General features: G+C 44.2%; 1 protein-coding gene across 1 annotated transcript; it reads right to left on the bottom strand.

The window, feature by feature from the left end:
- Positions 1-9990: 9990 nt before the first annotated feature.
- Positions 9991-12091, bottom strand: LOC141080466 (serine/threonine-protein kinase 33-like). The gene is given in 2 exon segments (XM_073565708.1): positions 9991-10032; positions 11110-12091. Coding segments are annotated over 2 exon segments (942 nt in total). The 5' UTR covers positions 12010-12091.
- Positions 12092-21805: the final 9714 nt, after the last annotated feature.

Below are 21805 nucleotides of genomic sequence, written 5' to 3' on the forward strand. Positions count from 1 at the left end.
CAGACCCCAAGAAAGTGGAAGCTATCAGAACAGCCTCAATTCCACAGGATGCCAGTGAAGTGCGTTCTTTCCTTGGAATGGCAAGTTACTGTGCTAGATATATTCCGAATTTTTCAACAATCAGCAATCCACTACGGGAACTTACAAAACAAAGTTGTATTTTTCAATGGTCTCAAGACTGTCAGGCCTTTTTGAAACAATTAAAAGTGAACTCTGCTCGACAACCACTATGGCTTATTTTGATCCAGCCCTTCGAACTGAACTGATTGTGGACGCCAGTCCCGTAGGACTGGGTGCTATTCTAGCGCAGTACAAGGATAACAATCAAAATCCTCACATCATTTCTTATGCAAGTAAGAGTTTAACAAACACTGAAAGAAAATATTCTCAACCTGAAAAAGAAAGCTTGGCAGTTGTCTGGGGATGTGAACAATTTCACTTATTTCTCTATGGAGCTCCCTTCACCATTGTCACAGATCATCAAGCACTTCTTACAATTTTTGGAAATCCCAGAGCTAAAATGCCTGCTCGAATTGAACGATGGGGCCTACGTCTACAGGACTACAACTATAAAATTGTTCACAAACCTGGAAAATACAGCAATCCGGCTGATTATCTTTCAAGACATCCTACTAATGATGATATACCTGTGCATTCCTCCATTGAAGAATACCTACGTTTTGTTACAGATCATGCCGTGCCAAAAGCACTTTCTCTTGATCAATTTATAAATGAAACAACAAAAGACAAGACACTCTGTGCCCTAATACAAATCATCCAAAATCGAAGGTGGCATGAAATTCAAAAGGAAAAATTTCCTGATTCTGAGATTGATCTGAAAGAGTTAAAACTATTCTCAAACGTACGTGAGGAATTATCAGTCACTGAAGAACACCTCATTCTTCGAGGTACCAAACTAGTTGTACCTAAGACTTTGCGTAACTTAGTCATACAGATAGCACATGAAGGTCATTTGGGAATTGTTGGCACAAAGAAGTTACTCAGAGAAAAAGTGTGGTTCCCAAATATGGATCACTTGGTGGAAGAAAAGATTAGACGCTGTTCTACTTGTCAATTAATCACTCCATCATCAAACTTAGAGCCATTACAAATGTCTCCGTTACCCACTGCTGTCTGGGAGGAAGTGGCAGTCGATATATATGGACCATTGCCAAATGGCCAATACATTCTCGTAACAATTGATGAATATTCTCGATACCCTGTCATTTCATTTATCTCTTCAACATCTGCTAATAATGTCATACCAGAGCTGGATGACATTTTCTCGGCATATGGTATTCCAAGAGTGGTTAAAACAGACAATGGACCTCCATTCAATGGACATGTGTTTACACAATTTTCTGAATACTTGGGATTCAATCACAGGAAAATCACACCTTGCTGGCCGCAAGCCAATGGAATTGTGGAACGTTTTATGCGCACTCTGGGGAAACGTATCAAGGCAGCGAGTCTGGAGCACATCCCACTGAAACAGTCATTATACAAATTCATGCGTAATTACCGCAATACGCCACACTCCACTACTAATGCTGCTCCAGCTCATTTAATGTTCAGCAGAACCCTGCGTATACGTCTCCCTGATGTGACCAGTCATCCCCGACCGAGTGACTCCTCAGTGAGATCCACAGATTTCTCCAACAAACAAGCCATGAAACGTTATGCAGACAGAAGGCGAAGGACACAGTCAAGTGCCATCGAAAGAGGGGATGTCGTGGTGGTACATCAAAGACCAACCAACAAGACCTCACCTGTATATGGTCCTGCAAAATATTATGTTGCTAAAAGGAAAGGCAGCATGATCACAGCTGAACGAGATGGACACTCCATAACGCGAAATTCTTCATATTTTAAAGTCATACCGCAGAATGATGACAATGAACTCTCTTTGGTGGAAGATTTGATATCCGATGGTGGAGAGGACCAACAAGAGGTAGCTGGTCCATCAATAATGAACCCTCCCAATGAGCCCAGACGTTATCCTACACGAGAGAGAAGAGCTCCATCGAGGCTTATTGAAGAAGTGTAACTACAGTTTTGTTTTTTTTTGTTTTTTTGTTTTTTTGTTTGTTTCTCTGGTTTTGGAATTGAACAAATAAGACAAAACGGACATATGATTTCTTTGGACGTTTTCATGTTGTTGCATTTATCAGTAATATGGGTTATTTATAGTAAAAAAAAAAAAGGGGATGATGTAATGTATAATAATTAGATCTGTCTCTTTAAGCAAGCCAGACTTATGGGACTTGGGGGTGGAGACAAGAGGGATGAGAAGGGAAGTTTCAGTTTCACTTCTGGGTCGCATGGGAATGCAACTGTTATGCTGTGTGCTGGAGGACGAAGAATAAAACATATCTAAAGTTTAATACCTTGAATTCTTCATAACGTGTGGATATTACAAGGCATAACAAGATTTTCACAATGCCCTTCTGGGGTGTTAAATGACATCTTCCACTCATCCCCCTCCTTAATCCTAATAAGATTATAGGTTCCCCTAAGCTCCAATTTGGAGAACCATTTTGCCCCAGTAATCTGATTGAACAAATCAGGTATGAGTGGGAGGGGATATGAGTCGCAGACAGTAATACAATTTAACTCCCGAAAATCTAAACAGGGATGCTATCCCCCATCTGTCTTCTTAATGAAGAAGAACACCAATGATACAGGCAAAGATGAGGGTCTAATATGTTCCTTGGCAAGACTCTCAGTGATATAGTCTTTCATGGTCTGTCTCTCAGGACCAGACAGATTGTATTATCTGGTCTTGGGCAACCTTGCACCCAGAAGCACGTTCACAGGACAATCATACAAATGATGGGGAGGCAGTTCTTGACACCCTATTTCAAAAACACCTCTTCAAAATCAGGCAGAAAAGATTGAATGTTTTTAGTGGAGACACTAGAGATATTAGTACTTTGGCAATTATTTTTGCAAAAATCACTCCACTCAATGATCTCTCTGGCTTGCCAGTCTATGACCGGATTATGCTTAGTCAACCAGGCAAGACCCAACACAACAGGAGTAGGGAGGCCTTCCATAAGGTAAAAAGAAAGGCGCTACCTGTGAAGAACCCCTACACGAAGGTTCACCTTTTGTGCTATTTGCGTAAAGCTTTGCCGACCCAGAGGTACAGAGTCTATCGCAAATATGGGAATGAGCATTCACTAGTTTACTACAGGAGAGACCATGGGTCTGAGATAGCCAAGCATCCAGCAAATTGGCTCCTGCCCCACTATCCAGTAGGACAGATATTAGCTCAGTTTCCATAAATATAACCACTTCTGCAGGTAGGATAAAGTGAGATACACATGCTAAGAAGATATACTGTATATGTCCATGTCTTAATCCTGCACACAACCTGAGGTCAGAAGTTTTCCAACAGTTTCTGGTGTTTAGGTATAGAGAGGGACAAACCCCAATGAATTTACCATTTTTGCTACAGTAAAAGCACACACCCTAATTGTATAGGTACTTCAGAGCACACAGGGAGAACGTCAGCTTTAGGAAGTACCACAGGGGGTGAGGTCACTACAGGTCTATCCCTGAAGTGCCTATCAATTCTTTTCGCAATAGGCATGGCAGTCTCCAACTACAGTAGAGTTTTGTACTGTGCCAATGCATCCTTTAACCGTTACCCTTAGAAAACTAATTCCACTGTGTGTCAGTGGCCCATCTATGGGATTCTGAACAAAATTCCTCTGCCAGTCAGTCTCCCTGCTGGATCTTACAAAGTTTAGACTTCGACAGGGAGACCCTGTCTGGGTCATCATAAATGAGGCTAAGAGCCATGAAAAATCCATCCACCGACTGGAGTGACACTGAGTTGGATGGGAGTAAGAAGGCACAGGATTGATGGTCTCTTTGAAGAAAGAAGACTACAATCCCCAACCTCTGTACCTCCCTCCCAGATGACAACAGACGAAGCCTGAAATAGAGCTTACGGCTTCCTGGAATATAACAAATTTATCCAGACCCCCAGAAAACCTATTAAGGAGCTCTACTTTAGGTTCTGGTTAAGTTGTCTGTTGTGATGAGACCTTAGACCATAGCAGCTCAAAAGACAGACCCTTCCTCTTTCTTTCAAGGTTAGCAACAGGATCCATTTCAAGATGCAGAAAATATAGAGCAAGTGAAAATGTTATGCAGTGATTGTATGTGATTAGGGAAAGGGGCCCTGAACTGTCCATAAGAATGCGACCCAAACTGAGGAGGTTTAGTCCACAGGCCTTGCTGTTCTCCTGTTATTCCCTAAACTGTCCCCTCCCCCTCCCACAGTGAGCCTAAGACTGAAATGCTGGTGTATTAATACTTAAGAAAGACAGAGATAGCAGAAAGGAACAAACATGCAAAAACACTCACCAAAGGTAGAGAGATGTATAGGTAGGGATAGGAAAGTACCAACCAAATGGGAATAGGACAATGAGGGAAGCATACACCCAAAAACAGCACACAACTATCTCCAGTAGAAACAACGATCTCCAATTCAGCACAGCGTCTCCAAGGAGCTAAGAAGCAAAGCTTTCTTTGGCAAGGAAAAAAAAAGCTGACCAGATTTTATAGGGAGAGGAAAAGACCAGGTCAGGAACAGCTGTGAGATGGAGCTGCAAGTTTCTAACCAGCATAGAAAAAGTTGTTAACTAGGGATGAGCGAGTACTGAAGTATTCGGACTCGCTATACTCGTACCGAGTATACCCTAATACTCGGGTATTCGGTACGAATAGCGAGTCCAATGATAGTCAATGGAAAATGCGAGCAATTGTCTGCTGGACCCTTCAAAGCAGTCTGGGGGCTGAGGAAAACACTAAAAAATTGTAAATGTTAAAAAATGTATGCTGTAAACAAATGTATATAACCTGGGGGCACCTGGTCAGGGTGCACGATTGTTTTTACACCACTGCTTCACTAGAATGTACAAACACTATTTTAAGTCCTTTGTTTTTTTTGCCGGAAGAGCGGGACTCGTACACCACTTACGTAGTGCCAGTCATATTTCAGAAGTACCGTAAGAATGAGTGATGATGGAGGCAATCTACTGACACCTAAGTGTGGAAGTGGTGTAAGGAGAGCAATCTGCCCTAGGGGTAGGGGCTGTGTTATGGTTAACGCAAGAAGAAGCCACCCATCAACATTATCATCTTCATCACAAGGAATTCACAATTATAAAGCTTCGACTACTGTCCTTGTTGTGCCACTGCCCAATGTGTAGGCAATTATGATAAAGCCAGGACTACTAGCATAGAGGTGGCCATGCCCAGTGTCCAGGCATAGCCATAGTGTCTCCAAAAATTAGCCCATGGGGCTGTATCATAGTTCATGAAGGAAGCAAGACAGGTCTGAAGGGCCAAACAATTATGATGAAGCTAGGAGTCGGACTACTAGCGTAGAGGTGGCCGTGCCCAGTGTCCAGGCATAGCAATTGTGTCTCCAAAAATTAGCCCAAGGGGCATGATAGCATGGTTGATGAAGGAAGAAGGGTCTCCCTCTCATCACAAGTGCCTCCAATGGGAAATATTAATTAACATAACATTGTTTATAGCTTATTGACCATGAGGTACATGTGTCAGAAGCAGGTTTTGAAAGCATGTGTAAGAAGAAGAAAAGGGACTTGTATGGGAAGGGAATGGGATGGATGTGATCACCAATTTAAAAAAAAAAAAGAGTTGGGTGACTTTAGGTTGGGATACTGTTATCTGGAGGGCTTAAATACTGTTGTGAAATCCAGTTCTTGTTAAATTTTATCAGAGTCAGCCTGTCTGCATTCTCTGTTGTCAACCGTGTGCGTGTATCTGTGATGATTGCCCCAGTGGCACTGAAAACATGCTCTGACATCACACTAGCAGCAGGGCAGGCCAGCACCTCCAAGGCATAGACGGAGTGGTCGGACCAACTATGCAGCTTGGATACCCAGTAATTAAACGGTACAGAAGCGTCAGGAAGGACGCAGGTATTGTCACTTAGATAGTCGTTGACCATCTTGTTCAACTTCACCCTCCTTGACATTGCTACTGTTGCAGTTAGTCCTTGGTGATGAGCCGGTTTATTGAAAATGGCCCAGTTTGTGGACATTTTACCACCACGTCTTTTGGACCTGCTTGGCGTATCTCTCTCCATTAATGCATGCTGTTGCACAGAGCTGTTATCTCTGCTAGCAGTGGTGTCTGAGGGTGCTGTTGCCATCAAATTATCGACAATGGTCTTCTTGAAGGATTCCATTGTGAAACCCCTTGGTGACTGCAACAGTAGCGAAGGAAATTTGTCCTTGTACCATGGGTCTAGAAAGGTGGCCAACCAGTATAGGTTGCTATTGAAAATGTGGATTACGCGAAGGTCTTGGCACAGACAGTCAGATATGAAGTGTGCCATGTGTGCCAAGCTGCAAAGAGGCAAATGTTCTGTGACCCCTGAAGGAGGAACAATACCCATCCTCTCCTCACACTGACTCTCCTCCTCCGCCTTCTCCTCTTCAGCCCACCCATGCTGAACAGACATGAAGCGAGGGTTTGGATTCCCCTCTGTAGCATGACGTATCCCCTTCGTACCACTAAAAAAGAAGTCCTCTCCCTCCTCATTTTCATCATCCTCTTCATCCCCCAATGTTACCTGATGATATTGGCTGGGCTGGGTAGGATCACCCATTGTGAAATCTTGCTCCATACCCAGCTGCTGGGCACGCAAAGATTCCATTTTTTCATTCTGCAGCGATTTTTTTCAGCAGACATAGCTTAGGGATGGTTACGCTGATAATAGCCTGATTACCGCTCACAAGCTTGGTGCAGTACTCAAAGTTATCAAGCACCTCACAAATATCAGCGATCCACACCCACTCGACAGTTGTTATGTGTCTTGGCTGAGTCTCAGTGTGACGGGCATGTTTAAGCTGGTATTCAGAAAGTGCTCTCTGCTGCTCACTTACCCTTGTCAACATATGATATTTTGAGTTCCACCGTGTTGGCAGGTCACAAATCAGTCTGTGGTTTGGCAAATTAATTTGCTTTTGAAGCACTGCAAGACCGGCAACAGCGGTTGAGGAGTGGCGGAAATGGGCGCAAATACGGCGCACCTTCTCAAGTAGATACAGCAAGTCAGGGTATGTTTTTATAAATTTCTGCACTACCAGGTTCAGCACATGTACCAGCTTCCCGAGCTTTAAAGCTGACACCAGGTTACGCCCATTGTCGCAGACAACCAGACAAGGTTGGAGTTGCAGTGGGGAGAGCCACTGATCGGTCTGTTGTTTTATTCCTTGCCACAGCTCTGCTGCAGTGTGTGGTGTTTCCCCTAAGCAGATCAGCTTCAGCAGAGCATTTTTCCGCTTTGCCGATTCACTGCTGCACAGCTCCCAACTTGGGAGTGATGTGGAGGGTGATTCAGCATAGGATGACAAGGCGGAGGAGGAGGAAGAGGGGAGACTGGACATATATGATGAGGCGGAAACCCTGATTGAGGTTTGGCCTGCTATTCGTGGCGAGGGTAGGATATATGTTGATGGTCCAGTTTGAGACTTTGTCCCGCCCTCCACCAGGTTCAGCCAGTGTGCCGTGACAGAGATGTATTGTCCCTGGCCACAAGTACTTGTCCACGTGTCTGTTGTAAGATGGACCTTCCCAGTTACGGCGTTAGTGAGAGCACGCTTTAGATTGTTTAAGACGTGCTTGTGTAATGCGGGGACGGCACAGCGGGAAAAATAGTGCTGGCTGGGAACCAAGTATCGTGGGGCAGCCACAGCCAAAAGATCACGTAAAGACTGTGTCCCCACAAGCCTAAACAGCAACATCTCCATGGCTAGCAACTTGGCAATGTGCGCTTTCAGTATTTGTGCTTGTGGGTGCGTGCTTTGGTATTTACGCCTCCTTTCATACATCTGGGGCACGGACAATTGGACACTTTCCTGGGACAAACAAGTGGATGAGCTTGTTGTGGCCTGTGTATGTGCAACCGCAGCTTGTGAGCAAGAGGTATGATGATCACCTGCTTCCTGCCCAGCAGATTGATGAGGCCGTATCTCAGGCAACATGGCAGTGGTTTGACCCGCAGTCGCAGACACTGATTTGGTACCCTGTTGTTCAGCCCACCGACTAGGGTGCTTGGCTGCCACGTGTTTCTGCATACTGGTGGTGCTTTGGTTGCCTTTGCCCTGGCCTCTGCTCAGTTTCCTATGGCAGATGCTACAGATGACAACATTTGGTTCAGAAGGACTATCTGAAAAAAATTTCCAGACAGCAGCTGAACGCACCCTTGCCTTGACTTGTGGCACACAGGGATTGCTCTTGGCAACAGTTGACACACTTTGCACTCTGCTCAAACCAGTAGCCCTTTGTGCCTTTGTTGGTGCTATGTATCCACCTTCATCCTCTGTGCTGCTGTGCTGGCTATGCGTGCCAACGGCCCAGGTCAGGTCGGTGGTCTCATCATCGACCACCTCGTCGTCCATGTCATCCTCCTTCCGTATTGATATTGGTGACTGGACAGATGGCAACTGTGTATCATCACCATCAGCTTCCACCTCTTCACCCGGTATATCATGTGGAAGAAAGTGGCTTTCTTCTGGACGTGAGGTTTCAAATATTTGGCCATCTTCAACAGACGATACCCCCTCACGTTCCTCTTCATTGTCGCGCGGTGAGAGGCCAGAGGCAACGAAAGAAAATGGACCAGCCATCCAAGACAGTATCTGCTCTTGTTCTTCTGGCTTCCAGGCCCGTTTATGTTCCAGACCGGGAAATTTTGCCAGGAAACTAGATGCATCAACCTTTTTAAATCTCCCAGACTCTGTGCCTTGTTGGGCACCAACGACCCCACGTCCACATCCCTGTCCCTTCACAAAAGTCTTTTTAGGAATTTTGGATTTTTCTGCCATAGTTGCAGATGTTCAGATGCAGATGTTGGGGAACAAGGAGCAGTTAGTGCTTTGTGGAAGGTAGCACTACAGCCTAGTACTGCTTTGTGCTTTACAAACAGCACCGCAGCAGCAGAAAAAAATTGCCCTGAGGTTTAAGGTGAGATTACGCATCCCAGTAACCACACAAGACAGCGGTGCTGCCACTAAAAAATTGCCCTGAGGTTTAAGGCAAGAATACGCAGCCCAGACACCACGCAAGACAGCGTTGCTGGCTGTGTGTCAGTTGTGCAGTACCGTGCGTGCATACTATTTGCTGTTACTATGTGAATGCAGCACGGTAGCAGCACAAAAAAACTGCCCTGAGGTTTAAGGCAAGAATACGCGCCCCAGACACCACACAAGACAGTGGTGCTGGCTGCGTGTCAGTTGTGCAGTACCGTGCGTGCGTACTATTTGCTGTTATTAAGTGAACGCAGCATGGTAGCAGCACAAGAAACTGCACTGAGGTTTAAGGCAAGAATACACGCCCCAGACACAACACAAGACAGTGTTGCTGGCTGCGTGTCAGTTGTGCAGTACTGTGCGTGCTATTCACTGTGAACGCAGCATGGCAGCAGCACAAAAAAACTGCCCTGAGGTTTAAGACAAGAATACGCAGCCCCAGATACCACACAAGACAGCGGTGCTGGCTGCGTGTCAGTTGTGCAGTACCGTGCGTGCATACTATTTGCTGTTATTAGGTGAGCGCAGCATGGTAACAGCACAAAAAACTGCCCTGAGGTTTAAGGCAAGAATACGCACCCCAGACACCACACAAGACAGTGTTGCTGGCTGCGTGTCAGTTGTGCAGTACTGTGCTTGCTATTCACTGTGAACGCAGCATGGCAGCAGCACAAAAAAACTGCCCTGAGGTTTAAGGCAAGAATACACAGCCCAGACACCACACAAGACAGTGGTGCTGGCTGCGTGTCAGTTGTGCAGTACTGTGCGTGCATATTATTCGCTGTTATGTGAACGCAGCACGGTAGCAGCACAAAAAAACTGCCCTCAGGTTCAAGGCAAGAATACGCAGCCCAGATACCACACAAGGCAGTGGTGCTGGCTGCGTGTCAGTTGTGCAGTACCGTGCGTGCTATTCGCTGTGGATGCAGCACAGCAGCACAAAAAACCTGCCCTGCAGGGGTAAATGTGACCTAAAAAAATGCTGGGAAAACGGTCACTACTCAGTCCCTGAGGACCCTCCCTGACCTTATACTTTCAGCTCTGAAAAGAGCTTTTGGGTTTCAAAGAGGATTTGTGGCTGATTTGAACCAAAAAACACAACTCTCCCTAGCAGCTGCTCACACTCTCCCTACACTAGCTGTGTTCTGCATGCAATGTGCAGAAAATGGCGGCGGCAGGCAGGGCTTAGTGCCAGGCTATGAAGACTCACAGGAAGCTGGGCGGCCAGCCAATCATAGTAATGCCACCCACAACCTAGAAGGGTGCGGCATTACTGTGATTGGTAACTGCTGGGTGGGAGAACCGAATAGTGAGGCGAGTAGTGAAATTCTCACTTTGATTCGAGTACCGCGAGTACCGCATTACTCGCAGATCTCCCAGGAGGACGTGACCCACTCCTGACAGATTGCTATAGTGACAGAACCCCTTTTAGTTATTTTCTCAACCACAATTGTTTGCAGCTCTTACCTCCATTTTTCTTCTTTTTGCAGCCCTAACTGTGACCATTTTACAGCCATTTTACAGCACTGAAGCTCGGGTTCACTTTGACTTACATAGGGGTCAGTATCTGGGGTCGAGTTTTGGTCCAAAAGTAGACTTTTTCGTCCAGCCGAGCCCAGAGAACCCGAACATCCATGGGTTTGCTCATCACTATGTAGGGTCGGTGGCCGAGCAGGGGGGTGGTCCCTCTTCTTACCGCGCAGAGATGTAACAGAGACAAGATGGAGGCAGGTTCTGGGTGCAGCAGGTTCTGGGTGCAACAGGTCCAAGTTTATTCAGGCTCGCCGTCTGCCTGGTGGCCTCAAAAGCACACTGTACTTTCTTCAACTCACGGCCCTCCGTTTCCAGGGCCGCTTCTCACACACCGTACGTTACACTGGGGCCATGTATGCACACACCATCCCCTCCTCACTCGTCGACGCTCCTGACAGGTCCGTCACTGTGGCCACCTTAGGCCCGTAAACCATCGTGTCTCTGTTACATCTCTGCGCGGTAAGAGAGGGACCACCCCCCAGCTCGGCTCACCGACCCTACACTTGGCGTAGTCGGCAGGATCCACTCTCAGAAGTTTCTGTAGAACGTCTTTGGCCGCCTCACTCACCGACTGCCACACTGGAGACGAAAAGTTTAGTTCCTCTCGCTTTATGTGTTCAAAGAGTTTATCCTCCGAGCTTCTCATGAATGGCGGATCCCCAGACAACAGCATGTACATGATGACCCCGATGCTCCAGATGTCGCACTGCTGACTGTAGTCATGCGCGTTGATCACTTCAGGAGCCATATATATCGGGGTCCCACAGGTGGACTTCAACATGTTTTCACTGCCAACTCCACCTTTCTACACGGCCAAACCGAAATCGGTCACCTTTATGTTCAGCGCCATCACTTCACCTTCTGCTACGTCCGGGCTCTGCACTAAAATGTTTTCTAACTTCAGATCACGGTGGACGATGTCGTTCTTGTGCAGATAGGTGATGGCGAAGGCCAGGCTGTGGATGATGTGTCTGGTTTCACTCTCTGACAGCAGCTTCCTCCGGTGCAGGATCTTCCGCAGTTCTCCGCCTTCACACAACTCCATCACCAGGTAGACCCTCTTGGGCGCCTCGAACACTTCCTCCAGGTGGATGATGTGGTCGTGATTTACCCTTTTCAGGATGGAAACCTCCCATTCCAGCAGTTTGACAGCGGAGCTCCCGGCCTTTTCTCTATGGACCTTCTTAATCGCCCACTTCTTCCCCGACTCCTTGTGCGTAGCTTCAATGACAACCCCAAAACTCCCTCGTCCCAACTCATTACCAAAGGTATAGATTTGCTTGATGGCGGCTTCGTCGTCCATCCGGGTGTGTGGCACTTTATTCTCTGCGCTGCTGCTTCGAGACCACTGCGCCACCATCTTCCTCCCAGTATCTCGCCCTTCTGAGCTCAGCATCGTCAGCCCACCCGGGGACGAAGCGGGGCGCAGGCTGGAGACCCGTGTTCTTTCACAGTGCCCGGACTCCTGCCAAAACTTTACAACCTTCTGGCCTGTTTCGTCACGGATAAACCCGTATCCCCGGTCCAGATTGGTATAGACCAGCCGTCCCCTAGATCTCTCCTTTTCCATGCCGGCCTCTCCTTGAGTGTGGAGCAAGTTCCACACTTCCTGCTCCCGGGCCTTCTTCTTCTTGATCACCTCTGCTACCCACACAGAGGGTACAGCACGGGCCCTGGAGTCCTCCATTTTTCTTCTTTTTGCAGCCCTAACTGTGACCATTTTACAGCACTGAAGTTCGGGTCCACTTTGGCTTACATAGGGGTCAGTATCTGGGGTCGAGTTTGGGTCAAGTTTTGGTCCAAAAGTAGACTTTTTCGTCCAGCCGTGCCCAGAGAACCCGAACATCCATGGATTTGCTCATCACTACAGGCCAGTTAAGTATAATTCTTTCATGTGTTGTGAACTTAGTCTAATATATTATAAAAAAAATCTGAGAATATAATTATATAATACTAAAGTGTTTATAATCTTATTATAGAATTACATTTTGTATATATAATGTAATTCTATAATAAGAATAGTAGTATTTTTCTACTTTGATAAATCCCTTAAACCTGAGTCTGAGTTTTAATATCACTTGTGTGTTTTCACGGTACGTTAATGTCTTCCTGATTTAAAGTTTGTGATTAAATATTGCAGTTGCCTTTTATATTACTTGTTTTGCTATTTCCCCAGTCTCTGAATTGAAGTGCTGTTTAGAATTTGGAGCAGACACTGATATCTCTGCAGAATATATTTTGACTGGTTACCCGCTGCGCTATCATTAAATAGTTTCACCCGAGATATATCCTTTAATTACTGCCAATATTTGTAAACATCGTGGATGCTATTACAGCTACATTCTCCCATGATTACTTTTTCATTGTAGCTAAAGTGTTCTGTGCTCTGTCTTCTACAAAGCAGAAGCTGTCTACTTGATAACCTTGAAATTTCCAAATTTCCAGGTTTTCAGTTTTACTGTTGTTTATTATGGCTTTTCTCATTTATTCATATTTGGGATGTTCACTGAAAATGAAATATTACATTTACTTAAGGATGTAGGGTTAAGAGAGATGGTTTTAAATTTGCCAAGTGTAATACACTTATAATACACTGCTCAAGCTATAGTAATAAAGCTGATATTCAAGATTATGCAATGTAGCTTATGGAGTCCTGGGGTTTCTATGCCTGGGTTGTTCTGTTTGTGATATGTTTACTATTGGATAGCAGCTAAGACTTGTTTCACTATATTTTATTATTTACCTTCTGAGGGGTCCCCAGAGTAGGGGGGGCTTATGGCACGCTGTCACCGAGTTGAATGCTGTTTTTCTTCAAGTGTACAATTGTGTTTGCGAAGTAAAGGGCCAAATATAAGGCCCTTAAGGAGAGGATAACAGCCATTAGACCAAAAATGTAAAAATATGTAACATGCATTTTTGGGGTTCCTGGTACGTATTACTGCATAATTACAGTTTGTCTGCACGTCCTCTGATTGTTTGTTCACAGTTGTTGTCAATATACAGTACATGTCACACATTTTACAATTTTTGGTCTATTGACCGGGTTTGCAATCATCAGTATTTCATTGGATTATTTGCATGTTTTGCTTATTTATTTAATTATTTACCTGTTTATTTATCTATTCATTTGACCAATGCTCTAGTCTTATTGATCACCTGCCTATGTGAGCGTCATTTGTTGTGTCTTATATTTGTGGACATTATTTATTATATTTATGCATGCTTATTGTTTGGGATTATTTTACATGATCTTGTCCACCCTGTGTCTGTTTTGTATATATTATATGCATTTTAATTGTTTTTAAGGCTTGCTTTATATCTGTCAGTTTTATTTTGATCTGTAATAAGCTATGATTATTTATTCATATATATTTGGGTGCATACTTTACTATGCAACTTTTCTTTTCTCTCCCTCAGTTTCCATTTTTGCATAATTTTTGGTAGCACCCCTTATTCACCTATTCATCATTTATTTTACATTTATGGTGTCCATGGACCACAAATATATTTTGCATCCCTTAGCTAGACTTATAGGCGTATTGAGATGAGTCTATCACTGGCTGTATTGTACTTCAGGACAGTGTCGGCCAATCTTTGGTTGAAAATAAAAGCAACACCGTTTCTTTGGTTGTCATTGCCAGAATAGCAGACCCAATGTTTGTTTGACTGTAAATTTCCAGATTGAGTCCATTTTAATTCGCGAATTCCAAATATGTCGAGTCCTGTTCTTTTTTTGACTAGTAAAGTAAATATGAAAAAAAAATGTTGAAACAAACACAATTTTTATGAATTGCATTTGTAAAAAAAACAATTATCCCAATTCACAAAAACAATTGCTCAAGAAATGCAAAAACTCAGTCATTTTTGACAAAGAAGCACAACTTCTGACACTGAATTCAGATTTTTATTTTTGCAAAAACCAATATGCTGCCTTGCTTTTGTTTTAAGTGTGTTAGGAATGAAGACAAATGTGTAATTGTAATTCAAATGCAGCAGGACTGATGTCAGCTACATCATAGCACTGATTAATCACATTGAGTATGTCACTGCTGACGCCTATCTTATCTATCTTACCCACTATCAACTGAATGTCTTTATTAGGGCGGATGAACATGACTGATTATATAGCATGACTGCTTTTTGTTGTTTTCATGGATAGCACTACTACCCATGGTATTCTAAAGAGCTGTGCACATGCCACATTCTTTTCTTGCTCCAAGTGTGAGATCAAAATCAGCAATGCAAGTCTATGGACCCAAGAAAAACACTGGACCACACTCCGATAACATCACGTACTGATAGAATGGAGAGGGAGGAAAAGGTGGAAAAACTTTTTTTTCTCTGAACCCCGAGAAAAACTGATGCCACTTTGATAAAGCTTTGATTAAACTGTAGTCAGTGTCTGATCAGAATAATTGGATCATTTTCTTGGAAGAAAAAAAAATGGTTGTGTACATCTAACCTTATTTGTATTATTCCCAAATCACTACTCTCATCTTCTTCCCGCAATTACACAAACCGTTACTATTTGGAATATTTGTCCAATGTTTTAGGGTTTTCTCTTCGTATTTCAATTTTGGAACTGTGAGCTCTACCATACCCTTACTCTCCTAAAATCACATTAAAATACTGCTACATTCCCTGCTTAGACTTTTACTTACACACATGGCCAACATTTTTGGTACATCTCGTTTAATGACAGGAAAACCCACAATGGTGACAGAAATAACTTGAATCTGACAAAAGTAGAAATAAATCAAAAATCTATGAAAATGAACAAATGGAAGTCAGACATTGCTTTTCAACCATTCTTCCACAGAAATTTTTTTAAAAATAAAACTCATGAAATAGGCCTGGACAGAAATTATGGTACCCTTAACTTAATATTTTGTTGCACAACCTTTTGAGGCAATCACTGCAATCAAAAGATTCCTGTAACTGTAAATGAGACTTCTGCACCTCTCGACAGGTATATTGGCTCACTCATGAAGAGCAAACTGCTCCAGTTGTCTCCTGTTTGAAGGTTGCCTTTTTCCAGATGGCATGTTTCAGCTCTTTCCAAAGATGCTTAATAGGATTTAGGTCAGGACTCACAGAAGGCCACTTCAGAATAGTCCAATGTTTTCCTCTTAGCCATTCTTGGGTGTTTTTATCAGTGTGCTTTGGGTCATTGTCCTGTTGCAAGACCCATGACCTGCGACTGAGACCAAGCTTTCTGACACTGGGCAGCACATTTCTCTCTAGAATCCCTTGATAGTCTTGAGATTTTGTTGTACCCTGCACAGATTCTAGACACCCTGTGCCAGATGCAGCAAAGCAGCCCCAGAACATAACAGAGCCTACTCCATGTTTCACAGTAGGGACAGTGTTCTTTTCTTGATATGCTTCATTTTTCCATCTGTGAACATAGAGTTGAAGTGCCTTGCCTAAAAAGTTAAATTTTTGTTTCATCTGTCCATAGGACATTCTCGCAGAAGCTTTGTGGCTTGTCAACATGTTGTTTGGCAAATTCTAGTCTGGCTTTTTTATGATTTTTTCATCAATGGTGTCCTCCTTGGTCATCTTCCATGAGGTCCACTTTGGCTCAAATAATGAAGGATGGTGCGATCTGCCACTGATGTTCCTTGAGCTTGAAGTTCACCTGTTTAGAAGCTTTTCCGGGCTCTTTTGTTACCATTCGTATTATCCGTCTCTTTGATTTGTCATCAATTTTCCTCCTGCGGCCATGTCCAGGGAGGTTGGCTTCAGTCCCATGGAGCTTAAATTTCTGAATAATATGTGCAATTGTTGTCACAGGAAGATCAAGCTGCTTGGAGATGGTCTTATAACTTTTATCTTTAACATGTTTGTATATAATTTTCTTTGTAATCCCCTGAGACAACTCTTTCCTTTGCTTCCTCTGGTCCATGTTGAGTGTGATACACACCATGTCACCAAACAGCATAGTACCTGAAGCCCTCTATACAGGCCCACTTATTGATTCCAAGATTGTAGATGTTAATTAATGGAGATACCTTGATTTAAAATGTCCCTTTTGTCACATTATTTTCAGGGGTGCCATTATTTCTGTCCAGGCCTATTTCATGTGTTTTATTTATTTATTTTTTTAAATTCTGTAGAAACGTGATTGAAAAGCAGTGTCTGACTTCCATTTGTTCATTTTCATAGATTTTTGATTTATTATTACTTTTTTCAGATTCAAGTTATTTCTGTCACCATTGTGGGTTTTTCTAGAAAAAAGGGGAGGTAGGGAGCACCACTAAAGGGCAAAATGATCATTTTTCAAAAATATGTAAGGGGTGCTGCACAATGCACAATCACAGGCAGAAGCATAATTCAAAAAGGAGAACAAAGAACCCAGCATATTAGGCACACACCCAAGACAATAGAGGTACTGTATATGAAAAAATGCATATAAATTTTATTGAAAGACAGAAAAAAAACCACACAATAAAAGCATTTCAAAGGCAAAGCACACCCCCAGATGTCCCAAGTAAGTCTAACAATAAGTACTAATAGACAGAAACCACATGGTTGAAAAAACAAGATGTTAGCCTAAATGTACATAATAATACATAAGACATGACCCAATGACCCCAAATCTGGGCGTCTCCAGAAAAACAATATACAAGCGCTCACTCCAAGCGGCCTCAGAAAAAACAGGGGGCCTTGTAAGTGGCCCTGTAAGGGAGGGATTGAGATGAACATCCACTATAGGGATAAGAGAAAATAATATACCAACACTCACTCCAAGAGGCTTAATGAAGGCCAAAGGGCACTGTAGGTAACCCCGGTAGAGAGGGAGCAAAAATCCATCCACTGTAAGGATAGGGAGGAGGGCTGAACTGGAGGAAAATGCAGGAGGCAGAAATTATATGCCAAAATATATAAATGGGAAAAGTGGAATCACCATAGAGAGCAGTCCAGCATGGAGCGTCAGGGGTCAGGCCATCAGAGGAAGATAGTCCCGGGACAAGGGCAGTGTGGGGAGCCCCATGGGTATCGCTGCTGGGTGCAGCTTTGTCAGGGGTTTTTCTGTCCTTAAATGAGGGGTACCAACAATTTTGACCACATGTGTATGCTACAATAATTTCTCCTGACAGGCTGTACTATTCCATGACGATGGGCTAGCTGTAAGACATTATGGGAATATTTGGGCAAGTTGAATTACACACTTTTTGAAGTCACTGAGACCTAAAAATTTCATAACAGTTGACTTGAGTACTGTTTGCATTTATTTGCATCAGCTTGATTCGAACACTTCTGTTGATGACCTATCCTCTTGATAACCGATTCTAAAATATTGATAACCTATTGATAGCTCAATATGTTAATATTGGACAATTCCTTTACTTGATTTTGTTTCACATTTTGTTAGTAACTTTTGTTTTGTACAATTAACGTTCTTAATGTTAAGCTGACAATTATTCATCTAATTAAACAATATTTCCACATAGTTTAAGACCTCAGTCAAATGCTGGATTTTGGGTACTGATGCATTCCTTGTTATCTAATCTGCTTAGTTTCTCATTTAGTGGAATTGAAAAGTTATAAAGCTAATTTAGTCTGTGCAAGCAGATCTTTTCTTGCTTGACCTGAATAATTAAGGTATCCATAGGAGAGATAAAAGAGTGACTGCGACTCTGTGTGCACTGTTGCTGTACAGGAATATGTCTTCGGGGCTTATATAGTGTATAAAGTAGAGATGAGCGACTTTTCCTTTTTTCGGGTCGAGTCGGGTTTCATGAAACCCGACTTTCTTAAAAGTCGGGTCGAACGAAATCGGCTGACTATAGGGAAAAGTCGGGGTCCGACTGAAACACGAAACCAAATGCAAGTCAATGGGGAAGCAAAGTCAGCAGGGAGTGGAGGACAGTAAACACACCTACAGTGCCCATTTCAATGCCAAAAACATCAATTCTTATTACTTAATCTTGTCAACCTTAATTTACTTTACAATAATAGTTACGCATTAAAAACTGGGGGTTATTTGGCTCAAGTTGTGGCGGGGTAGGGCTGGCTGCAGGTTTTCGTGTGCCCTGGGCCAAGGAGTGTCAGTGAGCCCTTTTAATAAATACCACAATTCATAATGCTCCAATATGGCACAGAAATATAGGTATAGTACAATGAAAAATACTTCACTGTTTACATGACATGACTGCTATCTATTTTAAATTCTACAATAGCTCAAAAAATGGACAGTATATTACTCCACACAGTATTATGGCCACCACCTAGTGCGCCATACAGAATAATGTGCCCCATATATTTCTCCATACAGAATCATTGGTCCCATATAATGTTTGAAACAGTATATGATGAGCTCCACATAATGCTACAGTATATGTTGGTCCCCATGGGTGATGCTCCACTGTCTTATGGGCCCAAATAATGCTCCATAGAGTCCATATATAATGGGCCTCATTTCTAAGGCTCCAGTGTATAATGGGCCCTGTAAATGCTGCTCCAGTGTCTGATGTCCCCCATTTGGAATGATCCAGTATATGTTGGTCCCCATGGACGATGCTCCAGTGTGTTATGGGCCCAAATTATGCTCCATATATAATGGGCCCCATTTCTAATGCTCCAGTGTATAATGGGCCCCATAAATGCTGCTCCAGTGTCTGATGTCCCCCATTTGGAATGCTCCAGTATATAATGAGCCAAATGGATGATGCTCCAGTGTATGATGGGTCCCATATATCATTCTCCAGTGTATATTGCTCCCTAAAAATGCTCCCAACATTTAAAAAATTTAAATACCTCTCCTCGCTGGGCACTGCTCTACTCTGGACTCCTCAGCATTGCCATTTTAAAGCTCTCTGCACTTGTACTGTTTCGGTAGAGGGCATACAGACATGATGTCATCGCACTCTGTAACCTGAATGTCGCTGTCAGGAAAGGCGGAAGATGTCACGGCAGTGAAACAGGGAGAGGTAAGTATTGCAAGTGCTGTGGCCCTGAGCAAGCATGGGGGGCCCACTCGTGGGCGACGGCACTTGCACAAGGCCCCTCATAGTATGATGGTATGTCTGATGGCGAGTGGGCCCTCCCACCGGCAGAGACACTTTATTGTACTATGAGGGGACCTGTGCCACTGCCGTCACCCACAAGTAGGACCCCCCCCTGCTCAGGGAACCGGCACTTTCATCTGCACCTTCCTCTGTGTCAACGTGTAAGGTGGTATAGTATGTGGGAAGGGGCACCTGAGTTTCTTCAGTGTCACATTCTTGCTCTGTAGAGTGCGAGGGGAATGTAGTGCTGTGGGTCAATGTACCAGCAGAATCATCTAGCAGTGGCTGTGCATCAGTGCACTCCATCGCCGATTCATGTTGGACTGGGGAATTCAGAATTTCACTTGATAACACAGGCATGGCATGTGAAAAGAGCTCCATGGAGTAATCTGAAGTGTGGGCTGTCGAATCCTTCACTTTTAGTGGGGGTAAAGGAGACAAGGAAAGGGGTGGTTCCTAACCAGAAGCCTGCACTGACGACTCAGTGCTTGTATGCTTGCATTTTTTTAAACTTCAGAAGTGGAGGCGATAGAGCTGGAGGCTTTTTGGCAATGTAAGGCAAAACCAGTTCCTGATGCTCTGGCTTTGAAAGCAGTTTACCTACTCCCAGAAAAGGGAGCCTTAAAGGCCTTCTTGTGCCATCTGATGGCGCAGGCTCAACACCTCCAGCCTTAGCTGCTATTGTGCTTTAGGCACTACCAGCAGATGTACCACCACCACCATCAGTACCAGCTGGCCCCCCACCCACGTCCGTGGCCTCTTCCACCATACGTAATAATTTTTGTGAAAATGGACTCAAAATACAAGCAGATATATGTTACTGTTTCAGAAGCTCTATACAGTCTAGGGATAATTGTAAATCTCTGTATATATTTCATGAGTCAGACACAGATGGTCACAGGCTGAGTATGGATTAGACAATAATATAAACATTTCCAAAAGGGTACAGTATCACTAGATACAAGGTATATATAGTATAGTTTAAACATACTGAATCTCTGTATACATTTCAGGAGGCAAACACAGACGCTCTCAGGCCCAGTATGGATCCGACAACAATATAGAAAGTTGAGAAAAGGTACTATGGCGACCCTGAGGGTACGGTCACCACAGAGTTACTACACCTCATCCAAAGGTGTGGTATCCCACCCTCAGGTAAGGAGGGATCACCACTCAGGACTCCTAACCCTGCACTCAGCACACACACACTAGTTAGTCAGTGCTTTCTGGGTGTAACCGGCGGGAAGATGGCCTCATCCCAGACTGACTAGGAAAGGGTGTTGGGGGTTAGTGTGGAAGGTAGGTACAGTGGGAGGAGCTAAGGTAGTGGAGTGATTGTGGGCATACAATCAGAGAGAGCAAGCTGATAGTTGATAGGTGGAGCTAGTCTGAGGTAAATGGATCTTTCTAGAGAGTTGTCAGTCGGTGACAGGACAGAGTAAGATCAGGATTGCTGTGAGAGGGCTAAGGGTCAGAGAAGAGAGAAAAATCTTGTCCAAGCTCCTAGACTGGAAAGAAGTGGTCCTTGGGGCACGGGAAGTGCAATAAGCCACCTGTGAAGCCCATTTCTGGAGAAGGAAGGACCAGGTCTCGTTGGGGAAGGTGGCTCCTGAAGGTAGTGGAGAAATACAGGGCTCAGCTAGAAAGACGGAGGCTGAGGTAACTTTAAGTGCCTCAGTCGCAGCCGCATTCAATACTGAAAAAGGCAGCAGTTGGAACAAAGGACCTCGGAGCCTGACCCACGTCACCCTGTGTGATCCATGGCTGCCGGCTTGGGGCACTGTTTGCGAAGGCGCACAGCAAGAAGGAAGGGAGAGATCAGCACATAGACACAGCCTAGAAAGGATGCACAAGGAGGAGTCTTGAACAAGTGTTCCTGATCTACCTTGGAGTTTGCCGGACCCCTCCCTCGGATGACACAGTACCAATCGGGTCATCTGGTGCACAAAACTTTTGAGGAAAAACTCAGAAAATGCACCCAAGTGTGGCCTCTGTGTTTCTTTAACAACTCGCCTGCTACACACGCTACACTCACCATCACCGTCAACGGCTCACAAACACCATCTCAACTGCCCTGGGATACAGCTCTGCCCGTGGAGAGCTTCATCATCTTGGCTGCTTTAACGCTGGCCCAGAGGATCTGCATTGCAGCGTCGGCTACCCTAGCCGAGTACCACG

Source organism: Dendrobates tinctorius, unplaced genomic scaffold (assembly GCF_039654945.1).
Source record: "Dendrobates tinctorius isolate UK_male_01 unplaced genomic scaffold, ASM3965494v1 ptg000003l, whole genome shotgun sequence".
NCBI classification, from domain to species: Eukaryota; Metazoa; Chordata; class Amphibia; order Anura; family Dendrobatidae; genus Dendrobates; species Dendrobates tinctorius.